The sequence below is a fragment of the Dermacentor albipictus genome, chromosome 1 (assembly GCF_038994185.2).
Source record: "Dermacentor albipictus isolate Rhodes 1998 colony chromosome 1, USDA_Dalb.pri_finalv2, whole genome shotgun sequence".
Classification (NCBI taxonomy): domain Eukaryota; kingdom Metazoa; phylum Arthropoda; class Arachnida; order Ixodida; family Ixodidae; genus Dermacentor; species Dermacentor albipictus.
In genome coordinates this window covers 477,263,017-477,290,853 of record NC_091821.1, presented here as the reverse complement: position 1 = coordinate 477,290,853, position 27,837 = coordinate 477,263,017, and the positions used below count along the sequence as shown (strand labels likewise).

The following is a 27,837-nucleotide window of genomic DNA, read 5'->3' as shown; positions in this document are numbered from 1 at the left end:
GTGCACGCACCGCACATGGAAAAGCAGAGAAAAGACATTTGTGTTTCGGGAAAGCTAGTGAAAAGGAAGGTGGTAGGATGAAAAAACACAGTTGAGGGGATGTTTAAAACCAACAAAAGAGTGAGGATATATCTAAAAATTTGAAGGGCTGCCAGTAAACTTATTAGGTTTCTTGGTGCTAGTACTGTGCCCAGAGACTGTGCATGTGAATGAGCAAATTAAGAAACACGTGCTATGTCCTGTAACAATGGCACATTTCCTTGCTTGGTACACTTCACCACATAACATGGCGGTGTTGCAGCGAAACTAACTTTAAGCAGAAACGCTGCCAAGTGAATAAACGGTCTATTTCCATGTTTTTTCTGCCTTTTGGCTAAGTCGACCAGCCGGATAATTTGACTTATTTCATCGGTCCCGCCAGGACCGGATTAACGGAAGTTGACTGTATATCTAGTACACTGGACTTGCTTACATGTGTTCAGTAAAATCCCACATTTTTGGTCAGCACTGTACGCATCTCTTTCATTGTGCCGGGCAGCATTAAAATTAGATTAGGAAAAAGCTTTAGCTCAAGGTCATCACTGAATTCCCTCGGTGACTGCATGTGAGATATGAAAATGCTCCCCATGGGCAGTTGCTGGTCTAATTTGAACTAAATTTGATGCATTTAGGAGTGAAAGTTAAATTGTGTGAAGAAGCCATGAAATCTCAAGCTGTCCGGTGGTGCCATTTTTTTAAGACCTCAGCTGCCAACTTGTTCCAGAATAAACTTGCTCCTGCTTGTGCTTCCCCATGGACTTTGTGCCACCATCTACCAGAAACACAACAAAACGCGAGAAAAATTAAAAGTACTGTCAAAGAGCAGAGCTCAAGCCGTTTTTACCAGGAAAGGGACAGACGAATCCAGCTTGTCCAAGGCAGGAAAGGAGTTAAATGTTGGTCAAGTAAGCTGGGACAACCTGTATATAGGGCTTTTCTGAATAGAGAACAATGTGGTTTTTAAGTTGGTGCATCATACTTTCATCTTTGCTGTCATCCAGTTCCAGCGCTGTTGTTTTCCAGTAGCTATGCACCAAATGGCCCACGTTATGCACAATATTGAAGTATTCATTGCTAGTATAAGTAACCACTAGCAGCTTGGATCTCGCAGCATAATGTCCAGTGTGCAAGAATACAGAATTAAAGTGAAATATGCAGTAGTAGACAATGGATTAAACAAGCCACCCATTGCTACAGTGATGAAATGAGACAACAGCACAAGTCTGAGTGAATCATTAACGGAGTCGAGACATCAATGAGCAATGTAAGATATTGCGAAATGGTGCAATGACACAAGATGTTAAGTTACATGGGTACTTTAGGAGAATTTTATCACCATTGCCGACCTTGTACTCGGTACTCGCAAAGGAATTGGGGTGAGTAAAACAACTCACTAGTGGACTGCTCTCCACACAGTCCCAGGCTGACCAATGCAGCATCAAAACCATTAAATCACCACAAATCAGCTTTCTTAGCAGTGTCTCCCTTTCCCCTAGTGTGCTTGATCACTGCGTGGCACGGCTGATACTGTCGCCCGCAGTGGATGACGCTAATGATCCCCGCATTGTCCAACCAAGGCAGCATTGAAACCCATCAGACACCACAACGAAAGCTTCGCTTTAACATCGCATGAGGCGATGAGTAATAACCGATTGTTCATTACACTGCAACATTTATATAAATTTGACACATCTGCAAGCATGTGTCATGCCTGAGAAATCAAGCAAGATCTGGTATGGCATTTGAAATTTTGGTAGCAGTATCACTCAATAGGTGAAGGATTGATAAGATTAACTATTAGACTAGTAACGAAGGCTTGTAGTTTTATCAGTTGAATATATTGCAGTAAACATTAGCTTAATAATTAAATTAACAAGCGTGATGGCATGCATGCACAGGTAAATATGAGCAGATCTCAATTGATGACCGTAAACACTCAGTACCACAATGCTGGCGTGATGAAGGACGCTAGGCAGAGCGAGCAAATGCTTCTCCCTCACCTCTCGCTTTTCTGCTTCTACTTCAACGTGACTCCAAAATTTGAGATTACGTGACGTCCAGCGCTGACCACGCGGGAAGACAGCTCATTACCTCCATAAGGTCATAAGGTCATTACCTTCATAAGGCTGCGTATGCGCCCAGCTACTCCGTGTGCAGTGACGGCTGGACTAGAGGGAGAGGCGATGCGCGCTTTTGCAATTAAAACAGTTACAAGCCCCTCTGACTCCTCAATACATTTAGGAAACGCACATTATATTGAGAAACCTTTGCTACTCCTACCCAAACTTTAAGAGAACTTGAGGGCCTTCAGAAGTACTCCTGTAAACTTCTGAACAAAGGTAAGAAGTTTGCCCCTAATGTGGCGAAACATGCAGTTTGCCTGTTGCTACAGATGCGTGCTTTTTGCAGTGTCACCCGTTGGCAAACAGGACATACAGCAAAACCTCGTTACTTAATTAAATTTTTCATCTTAACGAACTCTTCAGAAATCTCTTGCTGACTGCTTACAGTTTCAATATAAAAATATATCAGCATTACAAACTTCAGAATACCGAACCTTTCAGAATAACGCTCATTATTCAGTTTCTGTGTCATGTTAACAAAGCCTCAGTACCATCTGGGAATTCTCAGATTTCCATGTATCATTTACGGCAGCCAAAACAGTAAGCTAGCAGATGACAGGGTGCAGAAAGCAGACACTGTGGCCCACGGGTTCAGAAAACTCGAGACAGTGCTGAAGAGGAAGAAAAAAAAAAACAAAAAAGAAACACAAGATTACTTTTTTTATCATGGAGGTGACGATACGTCAGGTTTTGCAAGCACATGCTCTGCCCAGACAACTGCTGCCTAGCAATGGAGGCGCATCTTTTCCCTTTTTCTGTGCATCCCTCTTCTTTTGTGCTTTTTTCTGCGGTTGTACCAGCTACCTATGTGGAGAAATGTAACCTCCATGCTTGCAGGGATTATAGGCACTTGCACTTTGGAATGGTTGAGGTGTCCGCCTCAAGCCAGACAGTTGCAATGTCCTCGGCAAGGAATGTGAAAAACAAACTTAACAGAAAGAAACAGTAGGCTTTATTGGCGACATAGAGCTTCTTTGTCAGTGTTTTTCTCACCGTCAGCGCCTTTTTTGCGCATGCCACTCTATATACGGTGCTGCGGTGGTACAATCTATGATAAACAGCAAGAGTGCAGTGCAAGAGCCAACAGCGATGTTTTTGGGGATAGCTCATACAGTGACAACTAATGGGGTGAAGGGTGAAATGGTTAATTTTGGGGCTTTCACAATAACAATCTTTCAGAATAATGAGCAATTTGCCATGGTCCCCTGAAGTTCGCTATATCGAGATTTCACGGTACAAGAATGCCTGGTTATGAAGTCCTCCGCAAAGAGGCCTTCAATGAGTTTGTCTTTATGATTTTTCTGTTCATGCATGAACCCAAAAATCTTGCAGAATGGATGTGTGCAGAAGGTACCTTGCGTCGTGTTAAGTCGTGTTAAGAACCATGCTCTTTCTACCCTCACCCCCTCTCAATTTCGCGCCTCAATATGTGACAAGCTCCACCACCAGGAAAGTAATCTTTATGAGAAGGCCAGTGTCTTGATGTCAGGCACTGCTCAACTGGACATGACAAAGGGGAATGGTTCCACTGCACGAAGCGGTATAACTATGGTAACAGGTTTATTTATCCACATACATCTTTTTCCCAATGGCCCCAATTCAATACAGCACTGTGGGTCTCTGAGGCTTCACCAGCCTCTCTTTACCAATGCAGATGCTTCGTTGTGCACGCATCAAGGTGAAGGATCTGCTATGGTGGCATATAAACAAACGTACCAACTTGGTGCCATTGTGCAACGTTAGTTTGAGTAATAACACTATTACTTTTTACCAATTTTCTGAGTTATCAAAAGCTCCTCCTAGAGTTACATTCGTGGCTTTGTCAGGTTCGCACAAATAATTTTAGCATAGTGTTACCATTCTAGCGTTACCAATAGCACCTCCTTCCAAGTACGCATGCACAGTAAACCCCGTGTACACATAAGCTAGCGGCTAGTGGTATTGGTAACATTACGCTAACACACAGTCTTTTGCGTATACAATAACTGCTCTGTGCTCCAAAATGAAGAATAAAACTGCCACTCAGCCAAGGGACTGCTGTTTCACCTGTGTGCTGCAATGTAGCAGTGGTCCCTGGAAGTGGTGATGGAGGACTGATGGGCAGCGGCGTGCCATCCTCGAGGGCCAGCGTGATGCGTGCCGCTGGGTTCCGCGCCCAGGTGCGGTACAGCTGCGTGAGCACCGCCTGCATGTGGTGCCAGCCGTCGGGTGCGCTGTGCGCTGCTACTGAGCACAGCGCCTCAGAGAGGTCACGGGCCCGTGACATGCGCTCCTGGTACTCGCGCTGCCCTTCACCCGCCCACCCTTCGCTGACCTCGCCGCTGGCACCGCCGGTGCCGCCAGCAGTCAAGTCGATTGGGAATGGGCCACACCTGGCGGGAAATGGATATGCCTGTGTCACCTCTATACAGTGTCTCAAAATTAGAATGCACAGCATCTCTATCATTGTACCAATAAAACACTTCCCATCTAGCCTCTCCACAAAGCAAGGTGCTATTCTATTTATGTCATGTTGGGCTTCAGAGGCATTTGCTTGTGAAACTCTGAACATGCTCCTTTGGAAATGATCTTATGTGCAGAGGTCGTAGAGTCATCTCCCATCACAGATATGTTATTCATTTGCTTACGCTGACGGTTGTTAAAAGTGCCTCCTCCAGCATTTCTGGAGTCAGTTTTGGACAGTAACATCGTGTTTGTTACAACAGACTTCCATTAATTTGATCGCTAACTAAGGCCCTGGCCTATGCCCACGTATTTTGAAGGGCCCAAATGTTCGTTATATGGATCCTAAAATTGGCATTCCCCGGATAATTCGAACTTCACCAGTTAGCACGCATGTGCCTGACCCCTATGGTGAGCCCAATAACAATCTCTTTAATGGCAGCTTCTGTATCGGTGGAGCTTAGGGTACAGTATGCGTTTAACACACATCAACACACATTGAAAACGTCGTCACACGTCGCCCGCACTGGGATGACGCTATCAGGAAAAACGCTGGCAGCGAGGAGCGAATGCTTGGTCTGCCTCTAGTTCTAATGAGTCAGCAAAAATCGATATTACGCAACTTCCAATTTCTAAATGCGCAGTAAGACAGCTTACATGGTGCCACATCATCTTGGCCCGCCGACTCTTTGCACACGTGGTAGATTACATCTAAAGCACGGTGCGTGGCGGCGTATGCGTTCAGCCGCGCTTACAGCCATGCGCAGCCATGGCCGAGACACGTGCCAGAAATCAAGACGCGCATAAACTTAGCCCTCCACTCCACCACCTCAATAAGGCACTTACGTTTGGCAGAGGGCCTAGAAGAATGAGGATGTATGCTGTACTTCTACACACGTTTGCGCACATTACGTGTGTCGCTTATGATGATGGTGCTTGTATAACACTGTCTAACGTTAGCAACAGCTTCACTGTACATTCGCTTCGCAGGGTGGAAAGGAGGCAGATTTTTTTTTTACAGTGCAATTCTAATGTGCAAATGAGGTCAGACAACAACACAAAAGGTCATCTGCCACTGACCTCCGCCATCGCTGCGCCACTTCGTCGAGTGGTATCTCGATGTTGCGGGCATGCGCCACGACGAAGGCATGTGTGCATGGCAGCCGGTATGTCTGGCGGAACACGCAGTCGCAGGCGAAGCCACCAAGGGGCAGTGTGCCCTTTCCCGCAATAGAATTGACCACGAGCTGTGAGCCTGAGGCCAGCACCGAAAACTTGTGGGAGCGCGAGATGCGTATCTGCACCAGCACATGGACGGCGGCATAGTCGCAGCAGGCGGCGATGAGGCGCGCCTCGTAGTCGAGCAACTGAACATGGTATTCGCGGATCTCGTCCAGCATTGCCTCAGTGGTGGTCTGGGCGAGCACGCCGTGCGCCCCGTAAGCCAGGTTGCACACGGCCTCGCACAGGCTGCGAGACTGGTTGCACACCGCCTGCAGGGCAGAGGAGCAGTTAAGTGACTTCTCTTACCTACTTACCGACATCACAGGCTTCAAATGGTGCAACAACTGAAGAGAGGGAAGGATACAGAAAGTAGTTACAAACAGGGGTGTAAGTACAACATTATGCAGTACTTAACAAAGAGTGGAACAACAGTGAAGCAGAAGGATATATGTCAAATAGAACATTACACAGTACAAAAGGGCAGACTGGTGGGCTAGTTGGAATGACATTATTTACACAGTAGTGCAGAAGTACATGTAAAGTGAAAGAAAATCACGGGACACAGCCCTACGTGCCATCTTTTTCTTTCGTCATCTGTGTGCCTCTGCGCTACTATGTAAATAACATTACGTAGTAGTAAGCCAGAGGCAGATTACATGAGGAAGTACTTGTTAAAAAAACAGTAGATGTTGCAGCAGGATGGAGAAATGGGCTAGCTGGTTCACATTAATCTAGAGAACTTGAAGTACAACGAAAACACAAAAGAAAAGGAAATGACAGGACAAGGCAGTTACTCACAACTGAAAGATTTATTAACAGGTTTGACATACATAGTCAACAACCAATTTTTTGGACATGCTTGATAATTAGGACCCTATTCGGATGCAGGGGTCTAAAGCATTGCATAATGCCGATTCCTGTACGTAAGCTTCACAGGACTACAGTGGCGCTATGCGGTTAAGCATATGCAGTACAATCAATGATTCAACGAGATTTTCCGGACATGCCCAAGAATTCGGATGCCTTTGCGGCACCAGCCACGGTATCCCACAGAGTCAATTCATAAGAGCGTCTGAAATTTCGGACGCAAAAACCCTTCACCGTTTGCCATGGCCGCAGGTATGAGACTGCATTGATCGAAGCCATCACCGCCGCCATTTTGATTATCTTGCTGTCTCGAGCAGGCGCTCTTGCATGCAGACCTGCTGGCAGCTGTTGCCACCACTGCGGCAACGCTAGGCCTACCTACTTCGACGTTCGCCATGAAGCTTCTTGCTGTTTGGTGCCGTGTTTTTCATTAAAAGAATTCGCCGCTGCTAGCGATGGCACCGACTACGCCTTTGTAATAGCTTTGAGGCTCAGAAAGCATGATGCGTTGCATGATGCCAGTTCCCAAAGTCAGCTCCGCCTCAATACCGCAGTGTTACAAGGTGAAGGATACAAGTATTGCGGTGAAGCATACCAAGAGTGGAATTGGGGCAATTGTCACAGGAGACTACGTATTCCTTAATTATACATGCGTACACTCGCCGCCTCATGTCACAGTACGAGCACCAATACGCCGGATAAATGTACTGGCAGGCCTTCAGAGCAATTTTGGACGTGCCTGTGGCAACTTGAGTCCTTCGGAACAGCAAAAGGCATGCAGTCATTTTTTCGGACTGCCCAATTTTTCAGACGTCGCGGAGTCCTAAAAATAGGACGTTGACTGTATTACAGTGAAGAATACCAAGAGTTTAAAGGGCCCACTGTCACGGGACATAAAATGTGTTCTTTACTCTACATGTGCATTTTACACCTACATGTGCTTTACACGTAAAAAATTGCATAATGGGCATTCTCAAAAGTCAGCTTCACCGTAATACAGCTGTGCTATGTGGTCAAGCATATGCAATATTCCTAATTATACATACGCGCTTCCGCCGTCTCCAGTAACAGCAAGAGCACCGAGATGCCTAATGTTATAAAATAGCCTATAAAGCTATTTCGAATGTGGCTGTGGCAATTTGAGCCCTTGAGGGCAGTTAAAGGCATGCATTCATTTTTTTTCAAACTGCTGAAATTTTAGGACGTTGAGTAAAGCAATGAAGGGGGCTAGTTGGTGAACGTTCATGGTTATATTGCGCTCAGTTTTACACAGACGATATTAAGAAAGGACAGGACGTGGACGTTGACTGTATACATAAAAAGTGATTGCCCATGTGGAGTAAAAGAAGAAGTAACAAATCAAAATGATAACCGAGAGTTAACCTTGAAGAAACAGGGAAGGTAAAGTCAGATGTGCATGTGTGCAAACAATTAAGAAAAGTTAGTTCATTATGCTATAGCAAAAAAGAAAGGTGGTTAATGCAGGCATCCCTTTTAATAAGAGAGGCCTCCACTAATTCCCAAGTAAGCTGGTTATTGCTTTTAAAAAGAACCTCTCTCATTAAACGCAGGATAACACCTATACTCTCTACAATGGGCAGCCAGGTGCTATGCCCCAGATGATAGTAAATGCAATGTCTAAGGTTATTTAGCCAAGAAAGATGGTGGCTTGATGCCCACTGTCTTCCCACACATGCAAGTGGGGAGAGGGAGAATGTGATTGGGATTATGACCATGACAACATGATCAAATGCACAGTAGAAAGGGGGGAGGGGGCAGCACAAGAGTACACGTAATCCTTTTCTAGCTGTGCATAGCTGTCAGCATGAATATGCGAATTGCATGCCCCATTTGGAGCTAATCTGTGGTGAGTGTAAACTTTGGGCAAACTGACATGGCTGGTGGCTTTATGTGTGGTGTTTTCCAGTGTGCCTAGTGCTGGAACTACACAAACCTTTGTGTAGTTGCCTAATACTTCCATCGCTATCAATACTTCTCCTTTCAGACAAAGGCAAAACTGAAGGCGACTTTTACTTATATAACCAATACTAGAAAAAGTGTATAATGACTACCAAACTTCTGAGCACTGTATTGAATCTTGCTCAATTTCTTGGGTAATAAACATGCACCTAATGACAAAAATTTACAAAAACATTGCTGCTGTGAACAGGTTGTCACCCATTGCCTAGCTTTGATGCAAATTTAACCCAAACCTTTCTCTGCAGCCTCCAATGAGTTTTGATGCTGCATTGGTTGGGCTTTGTGGAAAGTGGCTGGCTGATGGCCTCGTCCCACTGAGGTCGACGCTATCAACCACAGCGGAGGAGTGGAAGCGAAAGCTTCACAAAGCTTCTTTTTGTAGCGTCGATGTGAGCACATTGTTACGTGAAGCTGAAGCCGAATACTATTTACAATTTATTTACAGGGAAGCTCACAGAGGCCAAAATGGCGACGCTATATCAAGCCGGCACACACATCGTCTTCGTCCTCCTCAGTGCAGCCACACTGTGGCGGCTGTTCCGTAGCATCACCCCCGGCTGTAGAAGCAATGTCCCAGTGCTTAATCTAAACACCCACGGTGAAAGGTGTGTGGTATGGTTTTAATCTTGCCACATGAACGATGTCACTTGCAGCTGATGATGACGCGGAGAGATCGGCGGGGATGATTTCATACGTGACATCAGTCACTTGTCGCACCACACGGTAAGAGCCAGTGCAGAGCGACAGCAGCTTTTCGGAAAGGCCCTCACGTCGAACGGGTGACCAGAGAAGCATCAGAGAACCCGGAGAAAAGTGCACATCACGATGGTGGCAATCATAGAGGCATCTCTAATGCTCCTGTGAGGCCTCGAGACGGGTGCGGGCGAGCTGGCGCGCGTGGTCGGCGTGTGGCCGAGGGCAGCAAAGTGTCCAAGGGCAACACAGGTTCTCCGCCATATAGGAGATAGAATGGTGAATAGCCGGCGATGTCGTGACGCGATGAATTATACGCGAACGTCACATATGGTAAGTGAAGATCCCAGTCATGGTGGTCGGTCGCAACGTACTTTGAAAGCATGTCGGTGATGGTCCGGTATAGGCGCTCCGTGAGGCTGTTGGTCTGCGGGTGGTAGGACGTGCTGAACGTGTGCTTTGTCGAGCAGGAGCGGAGGATGTCCACGACGACTGCCGACAGAAAGCTGCAGCCACGGTCGGTGAGTAATTGGCGCGGAGCACCGCGCACTAAAATGATGTCATAGAGCAGAAAGTCCGCAACGTCAGTAGTGCAACTTGTCGGGAGGGCTCTGGTGATTGAGTAGTACCGCGTAGCATAATCGGTAGCGACGGCGACCCATTTATTTCCAGAGCCCGAGAGAGGAAATGGTCCAAGAAGGTCTAGACCAACACGAAAAAAGGGTTCGGGTGGGATGTCGATCGGCTGGAGACATCCAGCTGGAGGTGTGGAGGGCTTCTTCCGGCGCTGACAGGGCTCACAAGCAGCAACCTAGCGCCGCACAGAGCGGGCAAGACCCGGCCAAAAGAATCGACGGCGTACACGATCATATGTGCGCAAGACACCCAAGTGTCCAGCCAAGGAAGCATCATGAAGTTGCTGGAGGACAGTCGAACGCAGGTGCGATATGGAATGACAAGCAGGAGGTCAAGGCCGTGTGGATCAAAATTGCGGCGGTATAATACCCCCACCTTAAGGAGAAACATCCGGAGAGAGGCGTCACCAGGAGTTGACTCCAGACGGTCGATGAGGGCTCGTAATGAAGGATCGCACCGTTGCTCGTTGCCGATTTGAAGCAACTGGGACACAGAGAAAACGCAAGCGATGGCGTCCGCATCAGCCGGTTCGTCGACGGGGTAGCGGGACAAACAATTGGCATCCTGGTGCAAGCGTCCCATTTTATATAACACGGAGAAGGTATATTCTTGCAGGCGTAACGCCCAGCGAGCGAGTCGTCCCGTGGGGTCCTTGAGCGAGGATAGCCAGCAGAGAGCATGGTGATCAATGATGACACAGAAGGGGCGTCCGTACAAGCATGGATGAAATTTCGCAACAGCCCACACAAGAGCGAGGCACTCGCGCTCTGTGATTGAATAATTGCGCTTGGCGGGTGATAGAAGTCGGCTGGCAGAGGCTATAACGCGATCATGTCCACGCTGGCGCTGTGCTAACACTGCTCCTACGCCGTGACCAATGGCATCAGTTCAAACTTCCGTTGAGGCAAACGGGTCAAAGTGGGCCAAAATTGGAGGCGTGGTAAGGAGAGTAGTCAGCTGCGAAAAAGATGCGGCATGGTCAGGACCCCAAGAAATAGGGGCGTCTTTCTTCAAGAGGTCGGTAAGGGGACGTGCGATGGTCGCAAAATCCTTCACAAAGCGTCGGAAATAAGAGCACAACCCTACAAAACTATGAACGTCCTTGGTAGACTTTGGAACAGGAAACCCTACAAAACTACGAACGTCCTTGGTAGACTTCGGAACAGGAAAATTCGTAACGGCGCGAATTTTGTCCGGATTGGGTTGCACGCCTCTGGCGTCTACGAGGTGTCCAAGGACAGCGATTTGGCGGTGAGCGAAATGACATTTTGACGAGTTCAAGTGGAGACCGGCGCGGCGGAACACGTCAAGAATCGCTGAAAGACGGTCTAGATGCGTGTCGAACGTGGGCGAATATGACATCATCCAGATAGCACAAACAGGTGGACCACTTGAACCCCTGAAGCAAAGAGTCCATCATTCGTTCGAAGGTGGTGGGCGCGTTACAGAGACCGAAAGGCATCACCTTGAACTGATAAAGGCCGTCGGGGGTAACAAATGCAGTCTTCTCTCGGTCCATGTCATAGATGGATATCTGCCAGTAGCCGGACCGTAAGTCGATAGAAGAAAAATAGGTGGCAGCGTAAAGGCAGTCTAGAGCGTCATCAATACGTGGGAAGGGGTACACGTCCTTTTTTGTGATTTTGTTCAGGTGACAATAATCTACACAAAAGCGCCACGTTCCATCCTTCTTTTTGACAAGTATGACGGGAGATGCCCAGGGATTACAGGAAGGCTCGATAATGTCCTTTGCAAGCATCTTTTTGACTTCCTGTTGGATAACAGCTCGTTCCGACGCAGAAACACGATACGGACGTCAGTGAATAGGGTTCGCATCGCCAGTATTTATGCGATGGGTCACGACGGACGTTTGACCTAAGGGTCTATTGTCAAAGTCAAAAATGTCGCGATAGTCTTCAAGAACACGGCAAAGAGCTTCAGCTTGAGCAGGTGTAAGGTCAGAGGAAACCATCTTAATGTCAACGTCAGTACCGTGCGATGACGTCACGGTATGGGCTGAGCTGTAACGATCTTCCACTGAGAATGGCTCGACCTCATCATGCTGCAAAGCGCTAATTATAGCCAAGGAAATCCCCTGAGGCAGAACTTGCGCGGTTAGTGTGAAATTGACAAGTGGAAGGCAGGTGTGGTTGCCAGTAATTTTCAGCACAGTGTGCGGCACGGTAACACCATGTGTAAGCATAAAGGCCGGAATTGGTGAGGCCACGTAATTGCCGTCAGGTACAGCTGGTGAGGACAAGTTGACGTGTGTCACAGAGTGAGGCAGTAGGTGAATAAAATCCATGCAGCTGAAATGGCTTGAAGGTGGGTTCACAGGGTCGGCAAGAAGAGGCAAGTCAAGGCGAAGTGAGCCGGCCGAACAGTCAATGAGGGCAGAATGATTGGCAAGAAAATCCAGACCGAGAATGAGTTCGTGAGGGCAATGCTCGATGACGGTGAAGGGAACGACGGTGTGTCTCTCAGCAATGGTGAGTCGGGCAGAACACATGCCAACAATAGCAAGTCCCTCCGTCGGCGACTTGTACAACTCGATTCGGGGCAGGCGTCAGAACTTTCTTGAGCCGACGGTGAAGAGCAGCATTCATAATGGACACACGCGCCCCAGTGTCAATCAACGCGCACACAGGAACATTGTCGACGAGAACGACCAGAAGATTCTTGTTCGTGGTTAAGGTGAAGCGAGGATTTCATGCCAATGTTGTCAATGCAGCTTCACCTCCAGAAGCTGCACTGTCTAGTTTTCCGGTCGGGGGTGCGGCGAGTAGGTCGGAGAAGGAGCACGGCGTGATGGGGGCGAGCGAGATTGGCAGGGGGAGGGGGAAGGCGAGCGGGAGTAGCGGGGTCGTGTCAAAGGCGTCACAGGGTCAGACGATAGGGTGGGCGTAGAAGGGGCGAAAGAAAAGGACGCGTTAGAGGGGCGAGGGGGGTAATCAGGCTAATAGAGCGTCGGAGAAGTCCAACGGCTGCAGCAATGGCGAGCGACATGTCCAATGCGTCGGCAGTTAAAACAGATTCACTTGTCGTCTACGGTTCGCCATACGGAGCGGTTGCGCTGTCCATAAGAGGAGTAAGAAGAGTGCGGTGGGGATGTGCGTGGAGACAAAGGTTCCGAGCGTACGGAACGAATGGATTGCAGGCCGACATTGGACAACACTTGATGGACGATGGCCTGGATCAAGGAGATTGTCACCGGAGAATGATCAGGTAACTGGAATGAAGGGGCCGCCGGGAGTGCCGCTTCAACCTCACTACGAATGATGCGGGTCAAGTTGTCACATTGCGACGGTTGGTGGAAGAGGTCGTCACAGGATGACATAGCAGCTGTGTTGGGAAGTCGCGTGATGTGCTGGGATACCCGGCGGCTTTTAGCATGCTCGAGACGGCGGCACTCCTTGAGGATGGTATCGATGCTGGTGACGTTTGTAAACACCAGTAAATTGAAGGCGTCGTCAGCAATGCCTTTAAGCACGTGATTAACCTTATCGTCCTCAGTCATGTTCGGGTCAGCCTTGGCACAAAGGGCCAAGACGTCGAGAGTGTACGACACGTAGGACTCAGTCGACGTCTGTACACGTGGTACTGACACGTTCGTATATGCGGAGCAAGTCGTCAACATCAGGACTTCTGACTCTGTTGAAAACACCAGGATCCCGTGTTGTGGAAACGGTGACGTAGGTCGGGGCTGCAGGTGGAGATGCTTGCGTAGATGAAGGGCCGCTAGCAGGAGCCAAAGTTGCATTGTCGCCGTTGCGACCACTGCGAAGCTCCATGACAGGTACTGGGAACGTCCACCTCCACCAAATTAATGTAATGTGAAGCTGAAGCCGAATACTATTTACAATTTATTTACAGGGAAGCTCACGGAGGCCAAAATGGCGACGGTATATCAAGCCGGCACACACGTCGTCTTCTTCCTCCTTAGTGCAGCCACACTGTGGCGGCTGTTTCATAGGAATATCATTGACATGATATGAAATTGTATCTTTGGTTGCTGACAGTGGGTCGTCCGGTGGGTCGAATTGGGTTGAAAGATGCCAAAACACACCACTCATTCATTTGGCAGTATTTACCCTATTCTAAGAAGTCTCCAAATCAAATGCACGCATGCTTTCTATGTGCACAAAGTAGCAAGCTAACACAAATATGACATTAAAGCTACTAAACAAAGTAGGAATCAGTGTGCACCCAATATTTGTTCAAGAAAAATGGGCAAGGCTGTAATAAATTGGCAACCGGTTTCCTAAAGTCAGCTTCACCACATGGTTCTTAAAGCCAGCTTCATCTCAGTACAGCCATGTTAGCAGTTTTCCAGTCCCGTCCAGTCAGACCGCAGAGTGCAGGCAATTTTCGGCCTGATTTTGCTTGGTAAAAAAAGAAAGTGTGCATAATAATTCGGGTAAATAATGTTTTTAGAAACAGGGAGTTACCGTTGCTGCTTGAAACTCTTCCTAGGGCAGGCACAAACTAGGCATTTTCAATGGGAAAGGATGTCTTCAACGCATTCACCATCCCCTAAGCTCTGCCGAGACACACTGCTGCTAAAGGGTTTGCTAGTGGGGTCACCACAGGGGTCAGGTGCTTGCATGCTGACTGGTCATGTTCTGATTTATCTGGCGTAGGCCAATATTAGGATTGAAATAACAAATGTTTGGGCCTATAGACTGTTTTTTTTTTGTAGGCGCCGCCATATTGTGAACGCAGTGGCACCGCCTATGAGCAGCGCCATAATGGTTTGGGTGAAAGCGGTCTTTTGCATGGCAGGTATACGCTCGGCAGTAGGTTCTGGCGTTTGTTTTCGCGGTCGTGCGGTCCGTTTAGTATGACGTGCGTCTTCTACATGGTAAATGGTTCTGTGACATGCGCTGAAGTGGTTTAAGGCGTCATGGCCGGAATTTCTGCTGGTGTTGAGGTGGACGGTACACGCAGGGCGAGGTGTGCGTGCATAATTGAGCCTACAACCAGCCTCGGAGATCAATTGTGTATTTCTGAATGTTCCATTCACTAATGTGACCTTATCGCAGTATTATCCTCTATTTCTAAGCTGCGGTTTAGGAGCCATGAAACATACGCGATGATCGTAACAGCATGGGTACCGTTCTGTTACGATAGGAGCTGTGATGTTATACTTTGACAAGCGTTCAAACTGTTTGCTGCAGGTAACATTGCGTGACTACTTGGTTGGGTGGATGAGGTTTCCGCCCCTGAATAAAATAGTTTTGGCAAGTAATAGCAGCATAACTTACAGTTTGAATTAAGCTTGTCCAGCAAAGGGACTGTTTACGAACTGTGCGAGCGTCCTAAGCAGTGGTAGGTGCTGGATTACATATATCTTTGTTCTATATACCGCGTGGTCCAAGCATACGACATCAGCGGTTATATATTTATAAACATTGTGCGGCGTGACTATCAGGGTGTCTACCAAGTTGACATTTCCAAATTCCCTGAGTTTTCCAGGTTTTCCCTGAGCACCTTTGCGAAATTCCCTGAATGAGCCAGAACTTTGTTTTATGTCAAGACAGGCCGACACCACGTTGCCCGATGCTGTCACTCTCTAGTAAGCATACTGAAACAAAAAAAAAAGACTTAATCCAGTTTGAATAGTAAGGAGTAATATCTATTTTATTTAAAAAGAAAACAGAAGGAAGGTGTAAAATGCACAGAGAAAGAAATGGTAAAGCCCATTCCAAATTGAGTCGAACATTTTCAAATACGAATGAAAAGGAGATGCATACATAAGTAAATATTTTTTTAATATCAGCTATTTCCATCAACTGATAGCAAGCTCATCTGTATGAGGTCCTGAACTTTGTCACAACTAATTATTAAGGTTCTCTCTCAGCAGCTGGAAAGTCAACCTCAACTGTCCTGACATACTCTCAGCCCGTACACAACATCTCAGTGTTGGGTTTCACTGCTTAAACAATTTATTTTGGTTTGGATGAGGGTCACCTGTGTCTCAGCGTCAGGCAACACTTAGTTATTTTAGCTCAAGCTCCTTCAAAAAGGCGCCGGCAATTCCTTTCCTGTTAATTCCTCAGTGCGTCGGTCCTTTCTGTTCTCATCCTCCTTCTACCACGCTTTCACCACATGGATCATCTGAAGCATCCTCTTGGTCAGTTGTACAGTCAACATTTGATTTTTCGGATTTCCGAGGGGCCGCAAAAAAAAAAAACGAAAAAAAAAGGGCAGTCTGAAAAAAATTAATGCATGTCTTTAACTGCCTTTAAGGGCTAAAATTACCACAGGCAAGTCTGAAAAAGCTCTGAAGGCCTGCCAGTACGCTTATTAGGCATATCAGGGCTTGTACTGTGACAGGAGACGGGGTGCACGCATGTGTAATTAAGGAATACATACTATGTCCCGTGACAATTGCCCCCTTCCCACGCTTGTTATGCTTCACCGCCTAACACTAGTGTACTGAGGCGAAGCTAACTTTCGGAGACTGGCATTACGCAACGCGCTGTGCTCTGCGAGTTTCAAAGCCAATCGCGAGGATTACAAAGGCGGAGTCGGTCCCATTGGTGATAGCGGCGATTCTTTCAATGAAAAACACGGCACCGCACGGCAAGAAGCTTAATACCGAACATAGAAGCAGCTAGGCCTAACGTTGCCGCGGTGGTGGTTACGGCTGCCAGCGGATCTGCCTGCGAGAGTGCCGGTTCGAGGCGGCGAGATAATCAAAATAGCGGCGGTGGCGGCCTTGATTAATGCCATTTCAGACCTGCAGTCAGGGCAGTATACATTGACTATATGGAGTACGTGGTGGTGCCGCAAAACCGTGCAAATTATCGGGCATGTCCGAAAAATCGGGCGTCTAGAAAATCGGTCGTTAACTACTCTGGCAATACATCGTGCCGATGACACGGCGTCAATGACGATTCGTTGCGATTCCTCTGTTACTGGAGCCAGCATTAACACGACTTTCGTTCCCTTTCAATAAAGTTACAGCTAATTTTCCCTGATGGAAGCACAAATTCCCTGAGTTTTCCCCGAGTTTTTCCAGACTGTTCAAATTCCCTGAGAATTCCCGGTTTTCCCGGTTGGTAGACACCCTGGACTATGCGAGGTCCTATTGCGGCGTTAGCCTGTTTTCTCTTGCTTTTTCGAGAAAGAGAATGATAAGCGAATTTTTTTTTCGGTTGTGTTCATTCCATTCTCTACGACGCACTCACAAGTTTTACGGAAATTTTGTCCTCAAAAATAGGTATCGCATTCTTTTTATGCAATCCCTCCTATATATTATGGCTGTATGCAGGCCAAAAAGGCAATGCCGAAGGGCATAGCTTACATATGTATCCTGCTGGTTCACCAACCGCAGTGATCGCTGTGTTGAGCAGCGCCATCGGCCTCATGCAGGAAGGCTAGTGTAGACATACGGTAATTTGAAGCCTACTAGACTTGAAATGCGCGAGAACGATGCCGGTGCATCACAAATATTTGATAGCGCCTGCCGCTTAGATGTTTCGTGGTTGCCTTAGGTTGGCCGCGCAGAGCATGCGCTCTTACGTTTTATGTTTTACTCCCCACACCAAGTGATCAGATAGTGAGCAGATTTACCATTTCATGCTGCTAATACAGACACTGGTTTTCTTTGCTGAATTAAAACCGATATAAGCAAAATAGTTCACAACACATACACACACCGCGACTGATAATGCGCGTACACCGCGGCTGATAAAGCGCGTCACATTTTTGTGCCCCCAAGAGATATTTCCGCCTACTGTGGTTACAGTGATTACTACTGGTTACTGTGTGTTACTGTGGTTACTACTGTGATTCACCGAAAGGCTTCCCTGACGAGCTTATATGAACGAACATGGTGTAAATTTCACAAATTACCATCTAAAACATCTCGAAGTCGTTCCGCAGCGCGCAACAGCGATGCTTTCAAGCAGCGCCGCACTGGATCGCCCAAGCCAGAGAGGAGAAAAGACTCCCAGCGCGCCCTATCCTCCTCGCCCGATGAAACGGTCTATAGATATGCATGGGTGGCGGACACGACCTTTGGTCATAATTGAACGAACTAAAAGATCGAATTGACCAGAGTCGAATTAATAAAGTCCACAGTGCATGGTTTTCTCTGGTTAACCCATAAAAACCAGGCACTCATTATATTTGGGGGCCCATTGGAATTGGATAAATACTACAGAACGGGACAGCAGTGGGTTTGGGAGGTGTTTTTTGCCTTTTATAAACTGGCTTGTTAGATAACTTGAACTATTTTGTCAGTACTGTCAAGGCCAACTTAACATGGGTCAACTGTATCCCAGTTAACACCTCAACTTTTTAGGAATGCAAACCAGCACTGCGAGACAATTTCAAAACTGAATGGTGTGCATTAAGGCAGATGTTGTGAAAGCAAGACTGCATGCAAAGCATTCCATTCGCATAGTGCTAGTTGCTTACCTGCAGCCCCAGATAACTTTTGGTTGCACCTGTCATGGTGGTGTAATGGCTCTGGCATTGTGCTTGCTAAGCCTGAGGGCACGGGATTGAATCTTGGCCGTGGCAGCCCCGCTTTGATGGAGGCAAAACGCAAAAACAGCGGTGTACCGTGTATTGGGTGCACGTTAAAGAATCCCAGGTGGCTGAAATTATTCCAGAGTTTCCCACTACGGTGTGCCTCATAATCAATGGCGGCTTTTGCAACCAAAACACTAAAACTTGATTTTGAATATTTGGTTGCAATGTTTCTGGCTCTCGATTCTACTGAAAGAAATTGGCAGTTTCACCTCAAGGCAAACCACTGAAAATGATAGTAAGGTACAGCGATTTGCTGCAGGCATCTCAGAATGCTGGCGTGATGAGGAGCGCTGCAAGTACTGTTACAGGTGTCACACCTTGAAGGTGCACCAGATCAGAGCGAAGGAAAATTGCTGCCATTTGTCAGTGCTAAAAAAAAGTGCGAGATAAACTTAGCTTCAAGTTTGCAATTGGTTCGACTCAGATCAGTGATAGCACCACGGTGTGATATGTGCACAGTTGTTCGGCAGGAACACTAATGCGTGCGTGCACAATGCTCCTGCCCGCCAAAACGCTGCCCTAGCTCCAGCAGAGCCATCTGAGCAGAGCGCCCCGGTACGTTCACTTGGCTTTCCTGCTTTTGCCTCCAAAGGTACTGCGTGTCTCTGGAGAGTCAGGATTTCCATTAAAGTGAAGACGCTTTCAGCACTCGCCAGTTTATATTTAAGACTAACGACCTATGTGGTTTAATGTCACTAACTATAAACTAAATAGTGAACATCACAAACTTAGTGGCAATTATAACACAATTCTTGATACCTGGCATCAAAATGTGTGTTAAAGAATTTATTTAAAGAACAGCAGAAAGGTTGACCTACACCTACTCTACTTTGAGGAACAAGGATGGCCAAGGGAAAAAAGCAATGAGTGCAGTTGCATTAGTGAACCTTTGTTCTCCACTACACTGTATTATTATTAATAATATCAAGCTTGCATACGAAAAAAGCTAGGCCATGCAGGGCAGCATTGGGACACAAGTGCGCACCCCTCCACCCTGTACAATGCCAGTTAACTCAAGCTAACAACGACTTTATAACACAGAACAAGCAATGAGACTCTCTCACGAGTTCGAGTGGATTAACTAAAATGGTTTAACATCCCAATTGGCTACAGCACATACTGCTATGGAAGGTTGTGGGTTAACTGCGACCCCCTGGGGTCAATATAATGTGAACTCCAGTGCAGTACATGAGCGTACACGCATCTCCTCGTTACTGGAACTTTGATGCCTCAGCGAAGAATCGAACATGCGACCATGTGTTCAGCAAGAAACATCAAGGCCACTCAGTTGCAACTGCAGACCTGTTTACAAGCACTTTGAAAGCTGGAAGATTCCCTGGATTCCTTATTTAATCAAGTAAAACCCACACTTATCATTTTTTTTCAGCTTTATAGGGTGCAGGCCTTGTGAGAAGCATGGCTGCTTAACGAAGCCTCTAAGAGCACTGAGACTGCCATGTGGAACACAACCACTGGCAGCCGACTGCAAATACTTTTATTCAGTTGCCTTCAATGTTTCCAACTTTGAACTTCTGCCCAATTGCACATTTATTATGTTGTTTCGAATATGCAATCAGTTGGAGCCTGGAGGCCATAATACATGCTGTCAACCACAATACATGCTATTGGGTACTTCCCCATCATCGAAAGCGCAACACAGGTAAAAAATGTGCCACAGCGCAACCAATATCGTTGACATCTACTAGATTTATGACATATGATACAGTGGGATACGGTGATGATGTCATAGGCAGGAGAGTAACTGGTGCCATTTAGTAGTGGCTCGAAATAATTACTCAGGTAATTGCGCAACGTTTACTAAAGCCTTATTTTTTTCCAGGATTTTCATGTTTCAAAGTGGACATGTGAGGCTTTGACACATAAACACGGCAGTTACTGCAGTAAAAAACACCAACTGGGTGTGTGGTGTGACGCACCTGCTGGAACTGGACGAGCGCCTCGACACGGTCGTTGACACCTGCACACCAGGGCACGAGGCCCGACCGGCGGAAGCCGGCCCAAAGGTCTCGCTGCTCGTGCCACACGTGCTGGAAGTGGTTCGAAAAGCGCCCCTTGGCCATCAGCAGCCGTCGCAGGTTGTCCATGTAGGTGCGCTCGTGCAGGCATGCCAGCATGGCACGCAGCGTTCGGCACACCCGCTCCTGCTCCGCCGGCGGCATTTTCAGCTGGTCCATCTTGCCCAGCAACGAGCTGCGCGGTCAGGTTAAGACTTTGTCAAAAGTTCTGCAGCCACTATGTATATGGACCGACACGCTGTCTTCCAGAGTGCCGAGGACCCCGTGGAACAAATAATTGTGGACGTTATAACGTCCCAATTCACCACAGTGGGGTATGAGAGACCACTGCAGTAAAAGGCTCTGGATTAATTTATATCACATAAGCTTTTTTACACGCACCCAAAGTAGTGTTCTTGCATTTCAGCACCACTGAAGTGCAGCCAGAGTGGCCGGGAATAGAACCTGCAACCTCGTGCTCGGCAACACAACTCCATAGTCGCTGAGCCACCCAGCAGGTGATCTCATGGAAGTAGCCCCGACGGCAGGATGGGCAAACGGATAGACAGCCACCATTAGGGGTTATGAAAGAGTGATTGAATACCACAGACCCGGTGCTATACTTTCAGAATGGGCTCAGAGAAAGTAGGAAATGCAGAAGGTACTAGCAAGAAAATTAGGTGATAAAAAGAAAAGTAGAAGGAAAGTATAGGGGAGAGAATATTGCAAGACCAGTGAAAGAAGGAAAGAGGAGAGAATAAAGGGAGTTACTCTACACCATCAGCAAACAGGAGAAGGTGCCCATTCTGAGGATTTGTAAATGAGTGCTTACAAAAGCTGCACAAAAGTTGTGAGTACTTTGGTTTTCCCTTAATTCATATAACTTTAGCTGCTCTTGCCTTAGGACATGTCATGTGTTCTTTTTAAAGGGACACCAAAGACAAATATTAAGTTAACGTGGATTGTTAAAATATTATTCCAGAAACCTCGAAGTGCTTGTTTTGTGCCGAGAAAAGACTTGGTTAAGGAGAAAATTGTGTCTGAAGGGTGCACATATATTCAGTGCAATTTAAATCACCTGCCCCTGAGAGGGGGGAGTTGTAATGATGCATACACCATCACCGCCTTTTATTGCCGTTGGTGAGTAAAATGGTGCCCAACAGATAGCACTACTATTTTTTGTGCAAGATGCAGAAATGTGGACAGAAATCAAGCCAAGACGGTGGAAAATGGTAGAGAAAGCTACTCACAGTTTGTGTGGGTTTTGCGAGCCAGAAAAACCAGTGCCGCGATATGCAATAATGAAACTACTGAAATGCAAAAGCGCAGGCAGTGAAAAGTCGAGCACGAAACCTTTCGACTGCTTGCGTCGTATTCAAGGGTAATGTCAAAAAGCTATTCTTTCTAAGATTCGAACAGAAGTTGACAAGTAGCATTTTCTTTTGTCTTATATTACAATGCAATATAAGACAGAAGTGATAATAAAGTGATAGATTAATGCTCCTAAGCATTAATCTAGCACTTTAGCTCGACTTACTATTTGCCTTTAGTGTCTCTTTAATGATGGGATTATTCTCTGTACCTGCGCTGTTTTTTATTCTTGGCTATTGTATTTGGAAGTTTATTTTTATTATTATTTATTATTTTTATATTTGTGACAGCCAATATTCTGTTTGAATAATTAGCAGTTGCAGAAATCAGTAGCTGAGTGTAAACAAATTCGTCATTGCCTGGTCTTGGCTATGAGCTACATGACTTGCTCCCCAAAACTGAGGCTGTCAATAATCACCGAAGAGATGGCAAAGCTACTACAAAGATTTGGGAGTTGTATGCAGTTATTTCTGCAGTTTATGCGCGTACTCTTGCACACAAACATACATTGGTTACACATATTGGTTACACACAAACATGTAACCAGCATAGAGAAATATGAAGTTGAGCCTTGGATATAATGAATTACGAGTTACTATAACAAAGTAAACTTAATATTTAGTTGGTCATACTCATGGGTATCCTTGTGTTATAATGAAACCGTGAATGTGGGATCTTACACAGTATTGGTTAGAGTGAAGCAAACTAATGTTTGCACGGGGCTCTGAATAGGTTCAGTGATATCTCATATCTAAGAACCTCATATTAACAAATCTTTTTTTAGATTACTGAAAATTTGAAAAATGCCCAGCCAGAAGCATATTGTTTAACGTAAAACTGTTTAATTGCTACAAATTTTAAAAAACCAGGATACATGAAGATAACGACCGAAATTGCATGATTTCTCAGTTTTAATAGCACCTCAAAATAACAAATTTGTAACCTGAAATATTACTCATAAATGTGACTTATAATGCTGTGAAAAATCCGGTGTGCCACGATCAACAGCAATTGTTCTGGCATGTCTGTGATTACAAATCCGCACCAGCCTCATTGCCAATGCCAACAATAACGGCGGCCCGTAGCAATAGAAACTACACAAATCGGCACAGTTGGCATGGCATTAAGAAGTGCAAGATTGTGATCGTACCCACTGCATCTTTGACAATCGCAACAATCTTGAAGGACTCAAAAGTAATACCGCCAGCAAAAGGCAGGTATGCGATGCCACCCAAACCCACGATCAATAAGCAAGTAGGCGAAAAATACAAGGAAAGGACAGAATTCGTTTATGCTTAAGGATTTTGGCACCATACGGCGACAATGCGCAGTGGTGCATCATGTGCAGATCTCAGATATAACAAGTGCTTGCTGTTCATTTTACTACCAGCCACCGGCGTTCAGTGACGTTAGGCGTAGTGGGTGAGATGGTTCGAGGTGCATTATCCATGCTCTGAAGAAATACACCGCCACATGGCTCATATGTGACAGTTGGCCCTCTTAAACATAACCCTGTCGTTATCGCTAGTGCCCTGGAGCATCAACTTTCATCATACCACAAGTGAAACAAACACAATAATGTGGCACACAATCCCACTAGCGGTGACTCTTGGTATGGTGCGCAGATGTACGGCCAGGCACGCTTGCACATTATTAGATTCAAGGTCTGCATGAGCTGTGTGTGCACCGGATGGAGATGACTTCCAATGAAAGTGCGTTTCCACGAATATCCTTTGGAGTTTTCGCCATTAGCATAAGCGCACTTGTGGACGTGCTTCTTTCAAATGTAGGCGATCCCTTTTGTTCGATTTAGCCTCTAATGCCAATTTAGGTGTTTTCGATACCACAATACAACAACAAATAACTGTCGGAAGTCCTGTGACATTTGTTGTAGCAAGATTTCACGGTATTCTGTACTCAGCAAGAGCAACTTAAAATGCCACATTCTTGACATGCATATGTGTTTCTGTCTGTCGCTTGGCTTGTTTTGGGTGGCACGGCTGCGTAGTATTAGCGACAGTCCAAAGCACATACTAATATGTAATTTATTGTCATTCCCGCACAATGTATCGGCAAAGCAAGCCACCAATGGGGCATCAAAATCTGCAGGATACCCTTTGCTGGCCCTTCAGTGGCGTTACACACGTTTCTTTCACTAGACCTGATCATGAATTGGCGTGTACACTTATAACGAATATAGAATACCATAATGAATGTGCTATTGTGTAGGATGTGACTTTATTTTAGTGAGATTCGACGGTACTTATGTCAGAAACCAAGACCTTGTTTCTGAACATGATCATAAAGTGGAAAGTGGGAACAGGTCTACATTCATCAGCAAATAGTACTAAAACCACGGAGGAAGACATTTAGGAAGTCAAACTTCCGTCAGCGCGAGCGAGCGCAGGGAACCAGATAAGGTCACAATTGTTGTATGCGCCGACGGGGCCCTATACAGTGGCGGCGCCATGCGGCGCGTCGTAGAAATCGCAGCAAAAAAAAAAAAATGCAGCGCCCGGGCAGGCGGCTCAGGCGGCTCAGGCGCGCTCTCCGGCCACTTCCTCCGAGCCCTCAATAGAAGTCAGGCGCGCGCGGCCGAATGGGAGCAACACGCTCGACCGGTTGCCCTGGCAACCGAAACAGCCGCCAGCATGATAGTGGCTCCGCGGGCTTGTGACCTTTTCTGGTCACCGCAAACAGCGGAGTTTCCACTCCCAAATGTTTCTTGCTCCGTGACTAAAACTAACACTAAAACTCATGCCAATTTCCACTTTAGTCTTAGTCACTCTGTGTGCTGATGCATATAAATGAACCAGATTTCTTTTTAATAGCAGCTATGTGGGCTAAGGCTACAGTGCGCAAGCATTTGTGCACCCTGATCTTATTCCCACAGCGCATGCCGAAACAGATTCACCAAAAAGAACAGGTGCACCAGCATAATGAAGGGGAGAAGCTCACCGAATGACGTGGTAGTGACACAGAAGCGTGGTGCTTGCCTGGTCGAAGAAGTTCCGCAGGCCCTGCAGCTTGAGCTGCTCTTTGCCCAGCAGCAGCAGACGCACCTGGGAGGCCACGGGGTTGGCCTGTGTGAACACGCTCATCAGCAGACCTACGACAAGCCGCACGGGCCGCATAACGAGCGCGAAGGCAAATGGGCAGCCCAGGCCAGCAGCATCGTGGCCGCTCCACGAGGCAAGCGAGAACCGGGGCCGTCCCCCGGGCCCCGTCACCATGGCGGCGAATGTGTAGCCACTGTCGAAGAGCAGCAGCTCGGGGAACTGGCGTAGCGATCGGCGCATGGCACCCGTCTGGAAAAACACAGCTGTCACGGCGTCACCGGCACCCACGATGACAGAGACTGCAGCGTCAGCATCTGCCTCCTCCAGCTTCTCTAGTTCACGTAGCAGTGACGCGATCTCAGTAGCCTCACGCAGTGAGCTGTCCGTGGCTGCACCATTGCCGCTGGCACCACCCAGAGTAAGCTGCAATTGCCGGGCATGACGCACACTGAGTGCCCGGAACTCCTCACCAACGCCAGTGTGCAGTGGATCCATGCCATCCTCATCGTCATCGCTTTCATCACTGGAGCTGGACTCGGGTTCACCTCCCTGCTCCCCATCGGCTTCAATCTGGGCATCCCCATCACCGTCGGCCTCCAGGTCACCCAAGTTTGAGTCTTGCAGTGCTGTGAGGCCCTCCTGGCGAGACGAAACGGGCAATAATGACAAACGGGACAGCACCATAAGCCGATTATACTATCAATTACCAAAGCAAACAAGAAGGTCGGTGCTAGAAAAACCACAAACAAAGCTCTGCTATCTCTGTGTTGTGCTGTACGTGAATAGGTCCCTTTAAAACCTACAAAATATTGCCAGAAGCTACTGGGATATTATTGTCTAATAAGCCTGCTAAGATGTCCAATTGTGTATACATGTATGACAACAACGACAAAAGGGTGGCGGAGATAATGGCATGGTGATGGCGTAATGATCATGGTGGAATAACAGTGACAATGACAGCATGACATTGTTTCTAAACTTCTCTCATTTGCTCATACCTCCGTTCCAATGCTGCTTCAGTTTTAGTGGCATCAGGCATCCAGCGATGAGCACTGTACGAAATCAGTGGCTTGCAGTGATTAGCACACTTACGAAATGCCGATAAGCTAAACGATCCCAAAGAACATAAAAGCAGGACATGAGGCAACAAACCTCTTCATTGCGCATGTGCAAGAGTTAATCTTGACAGAAGTTAATACATGATGGTTTCCTACAGGACCTTAAATACTAGGCACGTAGGAAGACAGCCTGCATGAAGCCACTAGCCGTCTTGGTTTGTTCTTGGTGTTGACGCCTGCCACAGATGACGTCCAAAATATAGTGCCTGGGGCAGCCATTGTGCAGCCATGGCTGGGCTAAAGGCGGACTCGCCCACTCTTTGCACATAGCGTGTGCTTGATCACATGACCTCCAACATTGGATGTGCGGGAAGATTGCACGCATAAAGGCACTTTTCTTCTCTGCTCACTCATGTGCCTACCTCTGCACCTGCCGCATATCATGTGCGCACCTCTAATCCTTGTCACACTCAAGACTTCATATGGAACATCACAGTGGTGGCCAAAATTTGCCAGGGGTGTTTGCATAACAGCTAGTACTGCGACAAAAAAATATTAAAACAAAACCTTCCCTCACCGTACTTACCCTAACCTAATGCACACCCTTTTTCTGAGAAAATTGATCCGAAAGTTGACTGCATGTAACAATCAGATATGAAACCAAAGCTACGCTCTCACCGTTGGCAAGAGCTATCAGATGCAGCGCCTTTGCCATCACAAGATGATAACAAAGCCTGTTTTCATGGAAGTTGCTGTGTATTCATTTTGTGCTTGACTAAGATCTGGCGCAGTATTCTTGGTAACCACCTTCAGTGACACTATTGCTAATGTGACATTTCACACAACTCAGCACCGGATGCATCATGGTATACGGCCGCCAGCGATTATGGTGCTATGCCAAGCTCACTATCTGCAAACCATGTCAGGAGCACTGTCGGCCATGTACTTCAACAAGTCCAATGCAGTCTCGTAAAATCTTGCAAAAGTAATGGTAATATCTCTAAAAGTGATCACTCGAAATACCCAGCATACAAGGAATACCACCCTTGTGTGCTGGGTATCTTTGGCCAATGAAGCACAAATGGCAATGACGATGCACCACTTTCATTATAAAAAGTAATTAAAAAAGAATTCCTTTCAAGAGGATAAATTCCGCATGTCTTTTTTTTGCAAACATGGGGGCATGCTAAATTTTTTCCTTTTATAAATCGGGGGCATCTTACATTCAGGTGCATCTTAATTTTTTTTTTTACTTTAAACACGCAAAAATTAGGTGCGCATTAGATTTGGGGATGCATTAAAATCAAGCACAGAAATACCTTCGGCCTTGAGATGAGATGACACACAGCTTACATATAACTACATATAGTTTTTTCAAAAGTACAGGCAAACCTCGATATAATGAATTATTCAATATAATGAAGCAAATATAAGATTTCTTGCCAATATCAGTGCATAACAAATAACTTGTTTATAACAAATATTGGATGTAATAAAGTCATGGTGTCAGATTCAACTTTGTTATAAAGAGGTTTGACTGTAGTATTGTAATGTTCATTCCTGTGTTTATTTTACTCATAAATGGAAAGTCTTTAAATTTCAAGCCCACTGCTTTCTCTATGTTATTTTGTTGCCCTATAAGGATTTGAACTGTAATCTGCCTGCAGGGCCAATCTTCACAAAGAGGACATGTAACTCCATCACACCTTCGCTTTAGAAAATCACTTTGTTGTATTAACATGGTAGTTGTGAAATATTGTTACAATATGAATCTCCTGAGCCAATT

General features: G+C 46.5%; 1 protein-coding gene across 6 annotated transcripts in view; it reads right to left on the bottom strand.

The window, feature by feature from the left end:
* The window catches only part of LOC135900246 (uncharacterized), a 104,042-nt gene that overhangs the window by 61,546 nt on the left and 14,659 nt on the right, over positions 1-27,837 (bottom strand). For all 6 annotated transcript variants that reach the window (XM_070532512.1, XM_065429667.2, XM_065429668.2 and 3 more), the window contains exons 3-6: positions 24,893-25,632; positions 20,486-20,759; positions 5,685-6,097; positions 4,209-4,534 (exon numbers count right to left, since the gene is read on the bottom strand). In XM_070532512.1, coding sequence (XP_070388613.1) covers positions 4,209-4,534; positions 5,685-6,097; positions 20,486-20,759; positions 24,893-25,632 — 1,753 coding nt within the window. The remainder of the gene's footprint in view (positions 1-4,208; positions 4,535-5,684; positions 6,098-20,485; positions 20,760-24,892; positions 25,633-27,837) is intronic.